The following is a 16171-nucleotide window of genomic DNA, read 5'->3' as shown; positions in this document are numbered from 1 at the left end:
ATAGTAAAGAAAGATACCATAATTTAAATGGATTAAGCCAAAGATGTGTATAATAGATAAGTTACTAAGACACTGTCTTTAACCCATAAAACTTAAATCAATTAAATTATGTCTACACAACCCAAGTTTAGCAAGTCCAAATCAATAAACTATGCCTAAAAAAGATGAATGTTTAGATAACAGCCATCATCATCTCAACTATACTTTTACAATAGCCTTAGCACTAAATACAAGTAATATTAAAGGACTAGGTCGGGCTTAAAGGAATCAGTTCAAGTCGGGCTTATGGATGTGTCGGGGCCAGTCGGGCTACCCTCGGGCTTGGTGGTTGCATCATGTACTACCTATTTTTAAATGTGTCGAACTCAAGCCCAATACATTTATTAATCAGGCCAGTCTAAGTCAGGCTCTAAAAGTGTCGGCCCTTGACACCCCTACCACCCACGGTCCCTATTGGGCCTCTTCCCCCTTCCTTCTGACACCATGATTTTAGGTATCAATTTTGGGTTGGCCATTTCAATATCGGCTTACATCGATACCAACACCTTGTCGATAACAGATCAGTAAATAGAATGGACAAAGAGTATTATTGTCAAAATGTAGTTATATATTGGTGTATACATATATATATATATATATATAAAGGGAAAAAAACTTTCTTATATGATTGATCCAATACCAATCCCACTGTATCTTATCTGATACCGATTCAATCAATACCTGATACTTCTTGGACACACTCTCTCTTGCTCCCCACCACCCCTATTTGAAGAACCGTCTTGTGACCCTAATTAATCGGGCATGTAGATATTAAGGCATGCAGGCAAAGTGCCAATCTCATGCCCATAAATAAAATGTGGAAATATGAAAATATTGAATCCAAAGATTTATTTATAATTCAAAGAAAATATTATTTGTGACCATTTTTCAAATTTTCATTTTTTATAATAATAACATTACCAGTAAAATGAATTTATTTCATAGAACATATCAAAGACTTCCGTTGGATTTCAAAAAACAAGAAAAAAATCACCCAAAAAAAAAAAAGGATTATATTATCATGCGCTTTCTATCTTTGATGGTTATCCTATTCCAGTAATCATGCTATATTCCATTAGGTTTTTATATTCGTTCCACGCATATAAATAATAGAGCAAAATAATATATAACCACAAAAAAACTTCACACCTGGTGGGAGTCAAACCCACGACACCAAGGCCCAAGCCATTTAATTCCAAAGGATTAGCTACAATTACTTGTTTTGTTATTTCAGAAAAAAAAAATATTAGGTGATTTAAAGTTGTCCACTCCCGTATACAAGTAAACTTAACTCATCACCGCAAGTGGTTGATGAAGGACCAAAGGTAGGATGTCAAAAGTTAGCTCACACCAATAGGCTCGATATAAACTGGTTGGTAGAAGCTAGAGATCAGCCAGATCGATATTAAACAAGTCAAGTTCAAGCATCAACCGACTAATAATAGTGTGGTCCAGTGCAAGGTGGTGTCCCAACGGTCGCTTCACTGTGACTGATGGATAACCAATCATGTGTAGTCCAATTAGCCTTAAAGACTGTTTATAGTTTGTTTATAGTCCAATTAGTCAATTAACCTATTTAAATCCATATTACAACTCGATAAACCAATTACTTTTAGCTCGATTATGGACCAAAAACTAGCATGATCGAATAGAAATATATCCATGCCATGGCCTATAATATCCAATTACTTAAAGAAGCAAACACGGAGTGAAGCCTTAAATTGATGAAGACCAATTAGGCATGATCAGTTGACCTCCTAACCAATTTCCTTGGTATTGGTAAGCACTTTTTAATATTTTTCCAAAACCTGGAAGGCAGGAACCATTCTTTAAGGAAACATATATGCTTATGTCGGATTAGTTCGGCTAAACCTATTTTTCCTAAATATAGCCCTTTTAATTAAGAGTCTTTTTATGACTTGTTTATAGTCCAATTAGTCAATTAGCTAGCATAAGTCCCGATCAACCCAATTACCTTGAGATCGATTATGGACAAAAAACCTACCAATCAAATAGAAAACATGTCCAAACCTCGGTCCACGAAGCCCGATTACTTAACCAAGTGGAGACAGTGTAAGGCTTTAAACTGATTGAGACCAATTTGGTCCTACAGGTTGACACCCCTAATCAAGTGTGGCAATTGAGGTTTCAAGGGTATTTTGTTCCACAAATCTACATTTCGGTGCATTTTGAACCGAAGGTCGCAAGTATAGAAATAATTAGTGGATTATTGTCACATGAAAATGTCACTGATCAGAAAAAAATAAATAAATAAATAAATCTCCCTATAATAATAAACAATAAATAAAGCAAAAAAATATTGCACATTGTCACACTCTCTCCACCCACTACCTTCGACACCATGCTTTGGGTATAAGCTTTGGATCGGTCGTATTGGTATCGATCAACACCAATATGGATATCAAACGGTGAATGACACTGTAATGGTACAGGAAAAAGGTATTAATATCAAAATACAGTCAGATATTGGTATATTTAAGGGAAAACCCATCTTATATGATGGGTCTATCATCGCTCCTCATCGTACCAACGCCTATATAATGAACCGTCAATTCCCAATTGATGGGAACATGTAGATACTAAGGCATGTGAACAGCGTAACATCCCTTGTCCATAAAAGCATGAAAATATTGAATCCAAAGGTTTATTTTATATTTCAAAGAAAAATTTATTTGCAACCACTTTTCATTTTATCATATATTTCGACCAACATTACTAGTAAAATGAATTCATTTCATCTTCGACTGAGCTAGCTGATCGTAGACCACTCTCTTCCGGTGGTCAAACTGTTCGTAGATCACCTGATTTACAATCAACCTGTAGTCGAATTTATAACGATCTAAGAATATGATAATTACCAGACTCGCCTGAGAGATCGGTGAGGTGTTCCCACCAAGAATACGGCTAGTACCAGAGGGTTTGGCAGATCGGTAACGGTGTGTAAACTTTAGTCTCACATTGCCTAAGGAGAGATTCCTAGACTAGTTAATAACCTCCAGTTTCCTTAACATGTCACAACGTGTTTTAAAGCCTTAAGGCTCATAAGCCAAAGAGGACAATATTGTGCAATGTTAATGGGGCGGAAAAAAAAATTTTTAATAGAACATCAAAGGCTCCCCCTCGACTTTAACAATTCCTTTGAAATAATAATAGATGATTAGTAATTTAATATTTAATAATTTTTTTAAACACGTAAAAAATATAATAACACAGAAAAACGTATGCACCTGGTGGGTCCCCACCAAGAATACGGCTAGTACCAGAGGGTTTGGCAGATCGGTGAGGGTGTGCAAGGGAGAGATTTCTAGACTAGTTAATAACCTCCAGTTTCCTTAACATGGCACAACGCGTTTTAAAACCTTGAGGCTCATAAGCCAAAGAGGACAATATTGTACAAGGTTAATGGGACGAAAAAAAAAAAATTTTTAATAAAACATCAATGACTTTAACAATTCCTTTGAAATAATAATAGATGATTAATAATTCAATATTTAATAATTTGTTTAAACACATAAAAGAATGTAATAAGACAGAAAAACGTATGCACCTGGTGGGAGTCGAACCCACAATACCAAGGCTGAAGCCATTTAATTCCAAGTGAATTAGCTACAGGCGCTTCTTTCGTTATTTTGGGGAAAACAAATATACATAAATTAATAAAATTTGTCTTCGATTGTACACAAGTAAACTTAGCTTGTCACCGCCGGTGGGGGATCAAGGTAGGTGTCAATAATCAATCGTTAATAGGCCGATTAGACTGTTTAAGGATTTTTTATGGTCCAATTAACCAATTAGTCGGTTTAAATCCCTATTGTAGCCCGATTAACCCAATTACATTGAGCTTGATTAAGGATCAGAAACCGACCAATTGAATATAAATGTGTCCATGCCTGGGCCTAAGAGGCCCAATTACCTAAAATGGCAAAAAATGTGCAGACCTTAATTTGGTGGAAGGCGATTAGACCTGATCAAAACCTATAAAGTCTAACCGGTTGACATCCCTAACTAATTTCCTTGGTATTGATAAGACATGTTTAATGTTCCAGCACCAATAACCATTCATCAAGGAAGCATTGAGGTCTAAAAGATATACCTCCCGAAAATTTTGTTCATAATATTTGAACCAATAAGGTGTTGCGATATTTAAATAAGGAACCATAGCATATGTTACAAGCCACGATTTATAGCAAGAGAAATTCCATTGTGTCCATGGCATCATTTGTAGTGAGCTGCAAGTAGATAGCATCTCCTTCCTCCAAGCCATTCACTACTGTAATCTCATGCCAATCACCTCTTATGTAGACCTGACCTTTGGTATCCTTGGGCTTCAATTCCAGCTCCCATGTTCTGCCCTTTTGATCTTTCAGTGTTGTTTTATGGTTCATTTTTCCTTCTAAATCATTTTTTCTTGCAAATTTCCGGGGAACATACTGCAACAACAAAAATTAAGCACCCTTTCTCAACAACCAAACATAGCTTTAATTGTAGGAAATAGCTAGCTAACGTGGAATCTAATTCTCACCAGAACAGAACGTTCAAGGATAGTACTATTCAAGGAAGTCATGAAGGAAGGTTTTCCCCCAGAAGCTTTGTGGTCCACTGTGACATGAAGTACCATTTTCCCATCATTGCTGGAATCACAAAGAAGCTGATCGGTAACCTGATTGAGTCCAAGGAAACCCTTTCTAAGAAAATCCAAGTCAGAAAATCAAGGGTTTATTACTCACTTGTTACTAGAGCAAATGAGCCTGAAAATGCAGAGTTGGTCTTTCTTCAGGTGATTTGCAACTGCAAAATCACGCAAACCACCTCTGAAGTACACCCGCCCATCATTTTTATGTCTTAATTGGACAGGCCAAGACCGACCACTTTCTTGATCTTTAAGGATCATTTCAAAGCCTTCTCCTATAAGACCATTTGATCTGGCAAAGGTCCTTGGAATTACCTGTGCACCATTATTGATCATAGACACAATCACTTCATAGTTTCATACAAAAACCACAAAGAGATAGAGAGACTACTCTTTTTTTGGCTAACGGCGGGTATAGTCCCACGGATCCATATTGACCCCACAATCACATAGATCAGGTCATATCAGATTCTCATGCTAAAGTCCTTTCGGCTACATCCTTGGGGTTGATAGAGAGACTACTCACTAAAACGTTCTTCATGAGATTAAATTTCCCCACAGGAACCACAAAAAATGGATTTGTGCCCTTGGACGAGTCTGCCTTATGTGCTCTTGGACGAGTCCTTTGTACTGAACCTTTGAAATCCAACAAACCATAGCAAACAAGAAGAAATATAATAAGAAGACAAAATTAAAAGGGTTTTCTAATTTTCTTCTCAACCTCTATGCCTCTATTCTCAATCGTACCTTCACCCTTGTTTTCATTTTCAGCAAGAAACGGTGGGAATATTTTCTCACAGGCACTGCGAGTGAACACCATAACATCGAATACCATTTGACCTTCGTATCTGAAGATCAAGAAATCCCCAGCAAGAAGATGACGATCTCGAGCAAAATCTGCCCAACCCTCTTTAAAACAGAATCCACTGACCTTCACAGGCCACGATTTGCCACAATTTCTCAACACAGCTTCTCCGTCCTCACACTTCTCTTCTCTTAAGTGTTTCCGAAACTCAATAGGAATCGCCTGCAACAATTTTGCTCACAGAAGCCATTAATTTAAACTAGTAAGAGAGAGAGAGAGAGAGAGAGAGAGAGAGATGGATGAAACAGAGATAAAATACTTACAAGTTGTTGAAGAAAACCAGGTAGGATGGGTTTGAAGAACTGTGGGTTCCTGGGTCTGATTTTCGAAGCCATAAAGATGGTATTTTTCTGGAGATACTCACACTTGGGTGGATTTGATTGTCTTCTAAATGCTGAAGAATCAGATGATCCAGCTTCTCCAGAACCAGATGTAACGTTCCCACTCATGGAAATAATATATACAAAGTGAAGAATTAAAGACAATGAGCCAACTACCAGAGCTCAGTAATTGTAAACTGGATTTATGCAGTGAACAGAGCTCACTAAGTTTTCAAAATCGAAAAAGGAACTAACACAGGTATCCGTTCTGAGATGGGTTCAGCCTGAAATTTAAGAAAATTCAGAGAGGAAAGATAAAGCTGCAAACAAAGCAATACAGAGGATCAGGAACCCAGCAGAGGGATCATCTTTCCCAGCCTCCCAGGTGGGTTGAAACTTGAAAGCCAAAGGTCTCTGTTCTCGTAAAAAAAATCTTAGCCATCCCATCCCATGTAAGGAAAGGAAATGGAAGTCTTTTTTTCTTTCTTTCTTTCTTTCTTTCTTTCTTTCTTTCTTTTCTTTTTGGGTGTATGGATTGAAATGAAAATCTGCAAACAAAGCAATAAAGAAAACCAGAACAGCAGAGCATCATTTTTGCCAGGTGGGTTGAAACTCAGCGAAAGGTCTCTGTTCTTGTAAAGAAAATGTCAGCCATTCCATCCCATGTAAGGAAAGGAAATGGAAGCCTTTTTTTTCTTTTTTTTGGGTATAGAGTATGGGACTGAAATGGAAATCTTTCTTCGGTGATTAAAAGAAAGGGTGAGTGGTAGCAGTGCTTAAGCTCTCGCAACTTATAAACACCACATTTAATTGGATCAGTTGATCATTTTATAAATGATCCAAGTCGTCCATTGCTCTCATGTCTCCATTAGTGACTTATACCTCTACTGCCGGTTTCCCATTTCTGTCAGAGTTTCCATCTGGCTTTGATGGTCGAGGGGCAGCTCCAACTATTGGTGGTCCCCTCATGTTTCTGCAACTCGGTTTCAGCCCATCGTCGGTGAGCCTTAGTAAATCAAAGATGGCAGTAACTATTGGGAGCCAAGTTCTGTGTGCTTGGCAATAATGGGACAAAATTTCATCGAGAATAGTAATGACATGCAGCTAACGTCAGCTGCAAAATGCGGACGAAATCGCTGCAATTGCTTCAACGGCAACTGTTCCGACAGCTCCGACGATGAATTCGACTTCTTCAATGGCTTCGGGAAGTCCGTGGTGGCAGCCTCGTCTGGTTAAGCATGCGAAATGCTCAAGGTGAATGATGCTTTACTTGAATTAAAAAAAAAAAAAAAAAATCGTCTTCTGTTAAATCTCTTCAATTAGAGCGAGGAAGTTTTTTCCTTCGTTAATTATAAATTCTTTTGAAATGCAGAGCTTGGTTCCTTGTGCGAGCATTATCGAGAGGAATCTATTAGCTGATGCTGAAAAAATTGTGGACAAGAACAAGAGCTGCAAAAGCACAAGGACAAGTGTAGAAAATTCGTCACTGATGGACTCGTAGCTCAGCTTTTGGATATGACGATTCAATATGCAAATCACGTTGGGATAAATCTCATTCGTATCCTGTAGGTACTTGTGTTAGGACTTTTATGTGGGCTTAACTGATATTGATTGACCCATTGGGCCCAAGAGAATAAGGACCACTTTAATTAGGAAACTTCTAACCCTATTCTATTGTGGGAATTGAATAGGATTTAGGAATTCTATTATATATAGAATACTGATGGTCCCTGCTGCTATTATTTTTTCATAATAATATTTGGGAGCACTGCTTTCTCACAGAGCTAGTGTAGAGACAGAGAGAATATCCCATAGTAAGAGGCTGCAGAAGATCTCAGTAGAAGGACCCATATTGCGTGGTTCTTCATCATAGTTCGTGGTACAAGCGTCAACCTTGATTTAGGGACTTTATTCACGCTCAACAGGTATGTGATTGATTTCTTTCCATTATTCATTCTTGTATTCTATACACTATAGGTAATTCAAATGATTCTAGGATTTAGAATCACTAACAATTGGTATCAGAGTCTACACTATGGTGTTAGAATCAAGAAATTATGAAAAAAAAAAAAAAAATTCGGTTTCAATTTATGAAAATCATTATTTTATTCTCACTTAAAGATCCCGTATGGGAAAACTTTCTTCACGGAAGTTGTAGAGCACGAGAAGACGGTCGCGACGGTATGTCGTACGTCACCGAAAACCTTCGGACGTGCCACACACGCTGCTAGAAATTGACTGCCAGAGGAGAGAGAAAAAAATTTTAATGGGGGCGAGTCATCGCCGGGTCAACTCGGAAACCCTACCGAGTTGACCCAGGATGCAGTGGGTCAACTCATGACCAACTCGGTCAAAGGTTGACCGGGTCGTTGACCCGAACTTTAACCCGGAACTAATTTGCCCGAACCGGTTGGATTGGATTGATTTTGATTCCTTAAAAAAAAAAAATCAAATGGCTCGTACGGGCAAACGGTGAAGAATTTTTCACCCTGGTATTTTGCATTGAGTCCAGTTTTTCGTGCTATTCGTTTTGATATATTATGAGCCTAGTTTTGATCAACTTTTATGATCTATTTTGTATAAGTTACAAGTATGGGTGTTTAATGATTCTTTATAATTTTCCTATTAATTGGAAGAAATGAAAGAAAATCAACTCATACATTACTTGCATATCAGAATATGAACTTGTTTATTCTTGGTAATGTAGTTCATGCTTTTGTTTATGAATATTTTTTTATTCATGGTTAAACAATCCCACTTTTAGCTGCCGGAATGAATTTGTAGACTATTACAGTAAGATTGGGTGGAATCCACCAAAGTGGTAAAGTTCAACCTTATTGTAATAGAATACAAATCAAAGGTCTTCTTTGTCTTAAAAAAACAGAGAATAATGGTTGGTAGCAAGGTTGCTAATGTTCACCCAAAGGTGACATTATCAAAGAAAAGTTAAAGCAAGAAAAAAAAATAGGGATTTCTCAACCTAGAAGATGCTGTCCATCCAAAGATGGCGGTACTTTTCGAAAGTTAGAAGAAGTCTCGTAGTAATAGCAGAAACTTGAGTGGACCAGTATGTTTCAGACCCAAATGTCAGAAATGTAGTTCCGGTTGACACTCATGAAGTAATTGATACTTGAGCATGTAATGTTTAATTTAGCTAATTGTTACATGCTTATTCTTTTACATATATGTCTGTATGTTGAATAGAATATTTTTTATTAAAATATTCAACAGGATGTCTTCTAGTTTTGGTGTACTTGATATTCCTAAGCTTACTGGGGATAATTTCAACAAATGGATGGAAGACTTAGAGGTTTACATGATTCTCAAGGACCTAGACCTGTGTACTAGAACCACCAAACCAGCTGAACCTACTGCAACCAGTACCCAAACTGAGAAAGGGGATTATGACAAGTGGGTCACTGCAAATAGGAAATCCTTGGCTGTTATTAAAAGTGCTTTGCCTGAGTCTATCAAGGATGGTGTTGCTAAAAAGGATACTGCTTCTGAGTATTTGGCTGCTATAAAAGCTAAGTTTGATAGCTCTAAGAAATCACAGGCTCACGATCTCATGAGCCAATTGACTGGGGCTAGATTTGATGGAGTAGGAAGTGCTAGAGAGCATATACTGGAATTGATTTCCCTAGGAAACAATATCAGAGGTATAGGTATTAACTTTGATGATGACTTCGTGGTCACCATTGCCTTGAATTCTCTACCTGAGAGCTACAAGACTCTTAAGACTACTTATAATACATTGAAGGATAAATGGGGTCTTGATGAATTGATCACTGTGGTAACCCAGGAAGAGGGAACAATTAATAGGACCAAAGTTGAAAGTGCCAATCTTACTCAAGGTAAGACTTCATCATCTATGGGACCTAACAAAGGGATCAAGAAGTTCTTTAAGAAAGGAAAATTCACTCAATTTAAAGGAGGGAAAAACAAGAAGGGAAAGCAAAATTTCAAAGAATCAGGGGTACAAAAAGACATGAGTGGCATAGAGTGTTTTTGGTGCAAGGCCAAAGGACACATGAAGAAGGATTGTTTTAAGAGGAAGACTTACCTTGAGAAAAAGAAGGATGGTGGTATGAATCTATCCTTAGTATGTTTTGAATCTTGCTTGATTAATGTACCAATTGATTCATGGTGGTTAGATTCTGCGTCATCTATTCACGTCACTTATTCCTTGCAGGGGTTCCTAAACAGGAGGGTGCCAAGCAAGGATGAAGTGACGGTGTTCGTGGGCAATGGAGCTAGAGTTGAAGTGGAAGCCATAGGAACTATTAGATTATTTTTTCATTCAGACTCATTTATTGATTTGAAGGATGTTGTTTATGTTCCCTCTATGAGGAGGAATTTGATTTCAGTTTCTAGACTTTGTTCAGATGGTTATTCTGTTAATTTTAATCAAGTTGGATTTTGTTTATTACATGATTCTATCTCTATTGGTAGTGGTACTCTTGTTGATGGGCTTTATAGATTGAATTGTAATTCTTCATGGGTTCTGAATGTGGGAGTGAAACGGTCTCTGATTGATGAGAAATCCTCCATGTTGTGGCATAGAAGGTTGGGTCATATTTCAATCAAGAGGATGAAAAGATTGGTAACGGAAGGGATATTAAAAGATATTGATTTTCAGGACATGGAAACATGTATAGATTGCATTAAGGGAAAGATGACAATCTCCAGGAAAAAGGATGCTACTCGCAGCATTGAAGTATTAGACCTCATTCACACTGACATCTGTGGGCCTTTTACTGTCCCTACACTCACTGGGCACCGTTATTTCATAACTTTTATTGATGATTGGTCAAGATATGGGTATGTCTTCCTTATCAGTGAGAAATCTAGTGCTCTAGATGTTTTCAATATTTTTAAAGCTGAAGTTGAACTTTTCCACTGCAAGAAGATCAAAGTGGTCAGACAGGGGTGGAGAATATTATGGGAGAAGTGGTGATTTTGAGCAGTTGCTTGGTCCTTTTGCAAAATTCTTGCAAGAACATGGGATAGCTCCTCAATATTCCATGCCTGAACACCTCAGCAGAATGGAGTAGCTGAAAGAAGAAATCGTACTCTGAAAGACATGGTCCGTTCTATGGTGAGCAATACCACCTTACCAGAATCCTTATGGGGAGAGGCACTTAAAACTGCTGTTTACCTTCTCAATAGAGTGCCAAGCAAATCTGTGAATAAGACTCCCTATGAACTCTGGAGTAGCAGAATACCTAGCCTTAGACACTTGCGAGTGTGGGGATGTCAAGCAGAAGCCAAAGTCTTTAACCCTCAAGAAAAAGTTTTTGACTCAAGGATTACAAGTTGCTATTTTGTGGGATACTCAGAGAGGTCTAAAGGGTATAGATTCTATTGTCCTGGTCCAGGACACAAAATTGTAGAGACCACTCATGCTAGATTTGTTGAATGCAATGAAGAATCTAGAACTTCTTGTAATTTCTCTTTTGAAGAAGGGGAGTATGACACTCCTGAGATAGCACCTGTTGAGTTGAGAAATTCACTTATTGATCTCAATCCCATCATGTCTGATGATACAGTCACTCAAACTCCAATTGAATATGATTTGCAAGTTGGGACAGATATTGCTATTGCAGACCCACTTTCACCTCCTGATACCGCTAATATTGGTAGGCTTCCACCTGAACCTATAAGGTCTACTAGAGTGCGCAAGCCTTCTCTGCACTCTGATTATGTTTCTTATTTGAATGAGTGTGAGTTTGACATAGGACAAGAAGAAGACCCTGTTACTTTTCTTCAAGCAGTTAATCATAAGCATTCAGACAAATGGGTAGAAGCAATGAAGGAAGAGCTGTTATCCATTAGCAACAATGGAGTATGGGAATTAGTGCAAATACCAAAGGATTGTAAGTTATTGCATCTAAGTGGATTTTCAAAACCAAGACAGATTCTCAAGGTAAAGTAGAACGCTACAAAGCTAGACTCGTGGCAAAGGGTTTTACTCAGCGAGAGGGGATAGATTATAAGGAAACCTTCTCACCTGTCTCATCAAATGACTCATTCAAAATTATCATGGTCATTGTTGCCCATTTTGATCTAGAGTTACATCAGATGGATGTGAAAACAGCATTTCTGAATGGAGAGCTGTCAGAGAAGGTGTACATGAGATAACCTGAAGGTTTTGAGGAAAATGGTAAAGAGGACTTTGTTTGTATACTGAAAAAGTCTCTTTATGGGTTAAAGCAAGCATATCGACAATGGTACTTAAAATTTGATCGAGTTGTGACTTCTTTTGGTTTTGTAGAGAATCCAATCGATCAGTGCATATATCTGAAACTCAGTGGGAGTAGTTTCATCTTTCTTGTGCTCTATGTGGATGAAATTCTGTTGGCTAGCAGCAACAAAACCTTATTGATGGAGACCAAGGGTTTTCTTTCAGAAAACTTTGAAATGAAGAACATGGGTGAAGCAAGTTATGTGCTTGGAATCGAGATTAGTCGTGATAGGCCGCGGGGGTTACTTGGGCTATCACAACAGGCATATCTTGATAAAGTTTTAAAGATGTTTAACATGTCTAAATGTTCTGGTGGTAAAGCACCCATCAGTAAAGGAGACAAGTTGAACAAGCAACAATGTCCAAAGAATGATATTGAGAGAAGCTCAATGAATGACAAGCCTTATGCCTCTGCCGTTGAAAGTTTGATGCATGCACAAGTTTGTTCTCCTCCTAACATTGTCTTTGCAATTAGTGTACTTGACAGGTTTCAATCTGATGCTGATTTGGCTCATTAAACTGCAGCCAAGAAGGTCATGCGCTATTTACAACGGACAAAGGACTTCAAGCTAGTGTTCAGTAAATCAGAAAAATTTGAAGTTGTGGGGTATTCTGACTCGGACTTCAGTGGGTGTACTGATGATAGAAAGTCTACCTCTGGATACATTTTTGTATTGGGAGGAGGAGCTATTTCTTGGAAGAGTGCCAAACAAACTATTTTAGCTTCATCCATTATGCAAGCTGAGTTTGTGGCACTTTATGAAGCTACCAAGCAGGCAGTGTGGCTGAGGAATTTTATATCTGAACTGAAAGTTGTAGATTCCATCTCTAAGCCTTTGCATTTGTGGTGTGACAATATTTCTGCTGTTTTCTTTACAAAGAATAACAAGAGATCTAGCAGTTTCAAACACATTGAGATTAAATATCTTGTGATTCGCGAGAAGATCAACACTGGAGAGATCGCTGTTGAACATATTATTACTGAAGAGATGGTTGCTGATCCTCTGACCAAAGCTCTTCCAGTGGGAATTTTTAAGACTCATGTTTCTAACATGGGTGTGATGGAATCTTTTGATATGCTTGTTTAGTGGGAGTTTACTTATCCATAGTGGTATTGTAATAAGCATTATTTTGTTAGATCATACATTATGAGCACAATCTATATTGAGGATGTTTACTTTCCAGTATAGTGTTCATTTATATTCTCTCTCATCGTATTGTTGTATGATTATTGTGGTTTACTTTGACATGTCACAGTTAATGGCGGTGTTTAGCCAAGTTTCGTGATTTATGGCGGTATTTAGCCTAAATCCATGGAGATGGTTGTTAACCATAGGCTGTATGCCAAAGTGAGATATTAATACAAGAAAATGGCGGTTTGCCTAAGTATTGATTAATATCAAAGTTCTCTACCTGTGAGGTTTTCAATGTAGGTTGATCTTTAGATCAGGAACGGACCTATAAGGAAGGATATATCTTATGTGATCACAGTTATGATATAATTCCTTATATCTATGTTTCCAGGCGATTTGAATTGATAATTTTCTGTTGTCTGTAACATTAGATAGTTATATGCCGTATATTGAGGTGTATTTTCTACTATTGTTCAATAATGGAGATTATTGATTGGATCAAAGTTTGTTTTGAGTGGTATTCAATCTTGGGATTATTTGGCCAGATGTCAATGGGAAGACATCAGTATCAGTGTAGCCCAAGTGGGAGATTGTTAGGACTCTTATGTGGGCTTAACTGATATTGATTGACCCATTGGGCCCAAGAGAATAAGGACCACTCTAATTAGGAAACTTCTAGCCCTATTCTATTGTGGGAATGGAATAGGGTTTAGGAATTCTATTATATATAGAATACATGGTCCCTGCAGCTATTATTTTTTCATAATAATATTTAGGAGCACTGCTTTCTCACAGAGCTAGTGTAGAGACAGAGAGAATATACCATAGTAAGAGACTGCAGAAGATCTCAGTAGAAGGACCCATATTGCGTGGTTCTTCATCATAATTCGTGGTACAAGCGTCAATCTTGATTTAGGGACTTTATTCACGCTCAACGGGTATGTGATTGATTTCTTTCCATTATTCATTCTTGTATTCTATACACTATAGGTAATTCAAATGATTCTAGGATTTAAAATCACTAACAACTTCTGCTCCTAATTTTGAGTTTTTATGCTATTGATTCAATCCGATTTCCCTTCTAGATGCATTGAAAGAGGCGCATTTGTGGGATATTTTACAAGCATATCTCCCGTTTGTGTGTTTGTCCCTTCTAAAGTCCAAATCAAAACCCCTTACAGGAGAATACGAATACATCGATGTGATCGTTCAAAGAGACCGACTGTTAATTGATGTCGATTTCCGGTCAGAATTCGAGATCGCTCGATTGACCAAAAATTACAAATCGGTTCTGCAAGCTCTACCGGCAATCTTCGTCGGCAAACCAGATCATCTCCGTCGTATCAGATGCTGCAAGACAGAGCCTTAAGAAGAAGGGGATGCACTTCCCGCCGTGGAGGAAAGCTGAGTATATGAGAGCGAAATGGCTTTCTCCTCACACTAGAACATCAGTAGGCAAACCGACAGAAAAATAGGGAGTAGTGGGGATGAGGAAGAAGAAACAGGAGAGTATACCAAAACATCCAGTAATAAGTTGAAACAAATAGACGGCTCAGATTATGTAGGATAATATCAAAGGTTCAGATTAAACAGGATGTTTCCAGGTTGCCAACGCTCAAGTGCTGCGACCTTTTAGAAGGGTTTTCAGGGGGATACTGGGAAATCTCCCAACAGCTCTCAAATCCTGTCAACAGATTCGAAATTTTCAGTAGCTTGATCACCTTTGTTTATCGAATTTATCTAATTTGTTATTGCCCTAGCTGTTGCATAGTAGGGATTCAAAATTATCTTAAGAGAACGTTTAGAGTTACCTCACAAATCATAGAACGAAAAAAAGAGAGTGAGAGCGAGGCACAGAGAAGGCCAGAAGGAAGGAGAACTGGATCCGCCCTGAAAAGAAAGAAGGGTCTCTCCTCTCATATTAAGTAGAGGGACAGTGAGCCAAATGATTGTATCCCATTGGGTGATCCCTCATATCAAACAGATGGACAGTGACTTGCTTTGACCCCAAAAAAAATAAAAAATAAAAAACAAATCCTTGCCGCCCACCGACAAGCCAAATGATTTTATTTACCCAACTTTCCCTCCGAGCAAAAACTTCATTTCCTTAGGGCCTGTTTGTTTAGACGAGAGTTGGGTGGAAATGTTGTCACCAAGAAATTCACATGCTATTGGGTGAAAGAGGGGGAAAGTAAAATCCGGTGAAATAATTGTAGAATCCCACCCCACTATGGTTGATTGTATAGGGGCTTGGAGGAGAGAGAAAGAAGAAGATATGAATAGAGAGATGAAGAGCAATGGTTATGAGAGACCTAAGAATATGGTAAGTATCGGACCTGCTTCGGTGATCAGTGACGTGCCTCCCACCAAGAATACGATAAGTATAAGGGGGTTTGAAAGATCGGTGAAGGTATGTAACTTTAATCCCACATCGCTTAAGAGGATATTACTGACCTAGTTATTAACCTCTAGCCTCTTTAACATGACACAACGCATTTTAAAGCCTTGAGGTTCATGAGTCGAAAAATACAATATTCTGCAAGGTTAATGGGGCCGGTAGGATTCGTTTCTTATAAATGAATTTTTTTCTTGATTTTCCCCACACAAAAAAAGAAAATTCATGTGTTATCTTCTTCTTCTTCTTTTTTATTTATTTATTGATTTTTTTTTTTTAATTGTGAACCAATTTGAAAAAATAGTTGGGCTTGAGACTACAATTGCCGCAACGAATTCAAGGAAATGAGATTTTATTGAATATTGAGGCCAATTGAGAGGGTTAACATGATTAGATCAGCCAATCTACAGATGAAATAGTTACATTTTTTGTGAACATTAAATGTTGATGTCTTCCACGTATAAGTTTATGTCAATGGAATTTCCACCACCAAAAAAAAAAAAAAATTGTCAATGGTATTAGTC

General features: G+C 37.9%; 1 protein-coding gene and 1 pseudogene across 2 annotated transcripts; one reads left to right on the top strand and one right to left on the bottom strand.

Moving 5' to 3' along the window:
* Window positions 1-4150: 4150 nt before the first annotated feature.
* LOC122069281 (B3 domain-containing protein REM7-like) lies at window positions 4151-7369 on the bottom strand. 2 transcript variants are annotated; one of them, XM_042633268.1, is made up of 6 exons: window positions 5819-6891; window positions 5438-5717; window positions 5217-5326; window positions 4788-5005; window positions 4583-4691; window positions 4151-4490 (listed from the first exon to the last, which is right to left on the bottom strand). In XM_042633268.1, exons 1-6 carry the CDS (start codon window positions 6002-6004, stop codon window positions 4242-4244), a joined length of 1152 nt encoding a protein of 383 aa, XP_042489202.1. In that variant the 5' UTR covers window positions 6005-6891; the 3' UTR covers window positions 4151-4241. The 2 variants fall into 2 exon arrangements, with proteins under 2 accessions (XP_042489202.1, XP_042489203.1); XM_042633269.1 differs by lacking the exon at window positions 4788-5005 and having other exon boundaries at window positions 4583-4720; window positions 5819-7369.
* LOC122069284 lies at window positions 6890-14996 on the top strand (annotated as a pseudogene).
* The last annotated feature ends 1175 nt before the right edge of the window (window positions 14997-16171 follow it).

Source organism: Macadamia integrifolia, unplaced genomic scaffold (genome assembly GCF_013358625.1).
Source record: "Macadamia integrifolia cultivar HAES 741 unplaced genomic scaffold, SCU_Mint_v3 scaffold571, whole genome shotgun sequence".
Taxonomy (NCBI): domain Eukaryota; kingdom Viridiplantae; phylum Streptophyta; class Magnoliopsida; order Proteales; family Proteaceae; genus Macadamia; species Macadamia integrifolia.
The sequence above is the reverse complement of the archived record's forward strand: the minus strand, read 5'-3'. Positions and strand labels throughout refer to the sequence as shown.

Coding starts and splice junctions, on each gene's coding strand:
- LOC122069281 (XM_042633268.1), bottom strand. CDS start 6,004: ATGAGTGGGAACGTTACATCTGGTTCTGGAGAAGCTGGATCATCTGAT. Junction 5,327..5,437: donor AAATGAAAACAAGGGTGAAG/GTACGATTGAGA, acceptor TGGATTTCAAAG/GTTCAGTACAAAGGACTCGT. Junction 5,006..5,216: donor ATCTCATGAAGAACGTTTTA/GTGAGTAGTCTC, acceptor AATGGTGCACAG/GTAATTCCAAGGACCTTTGC.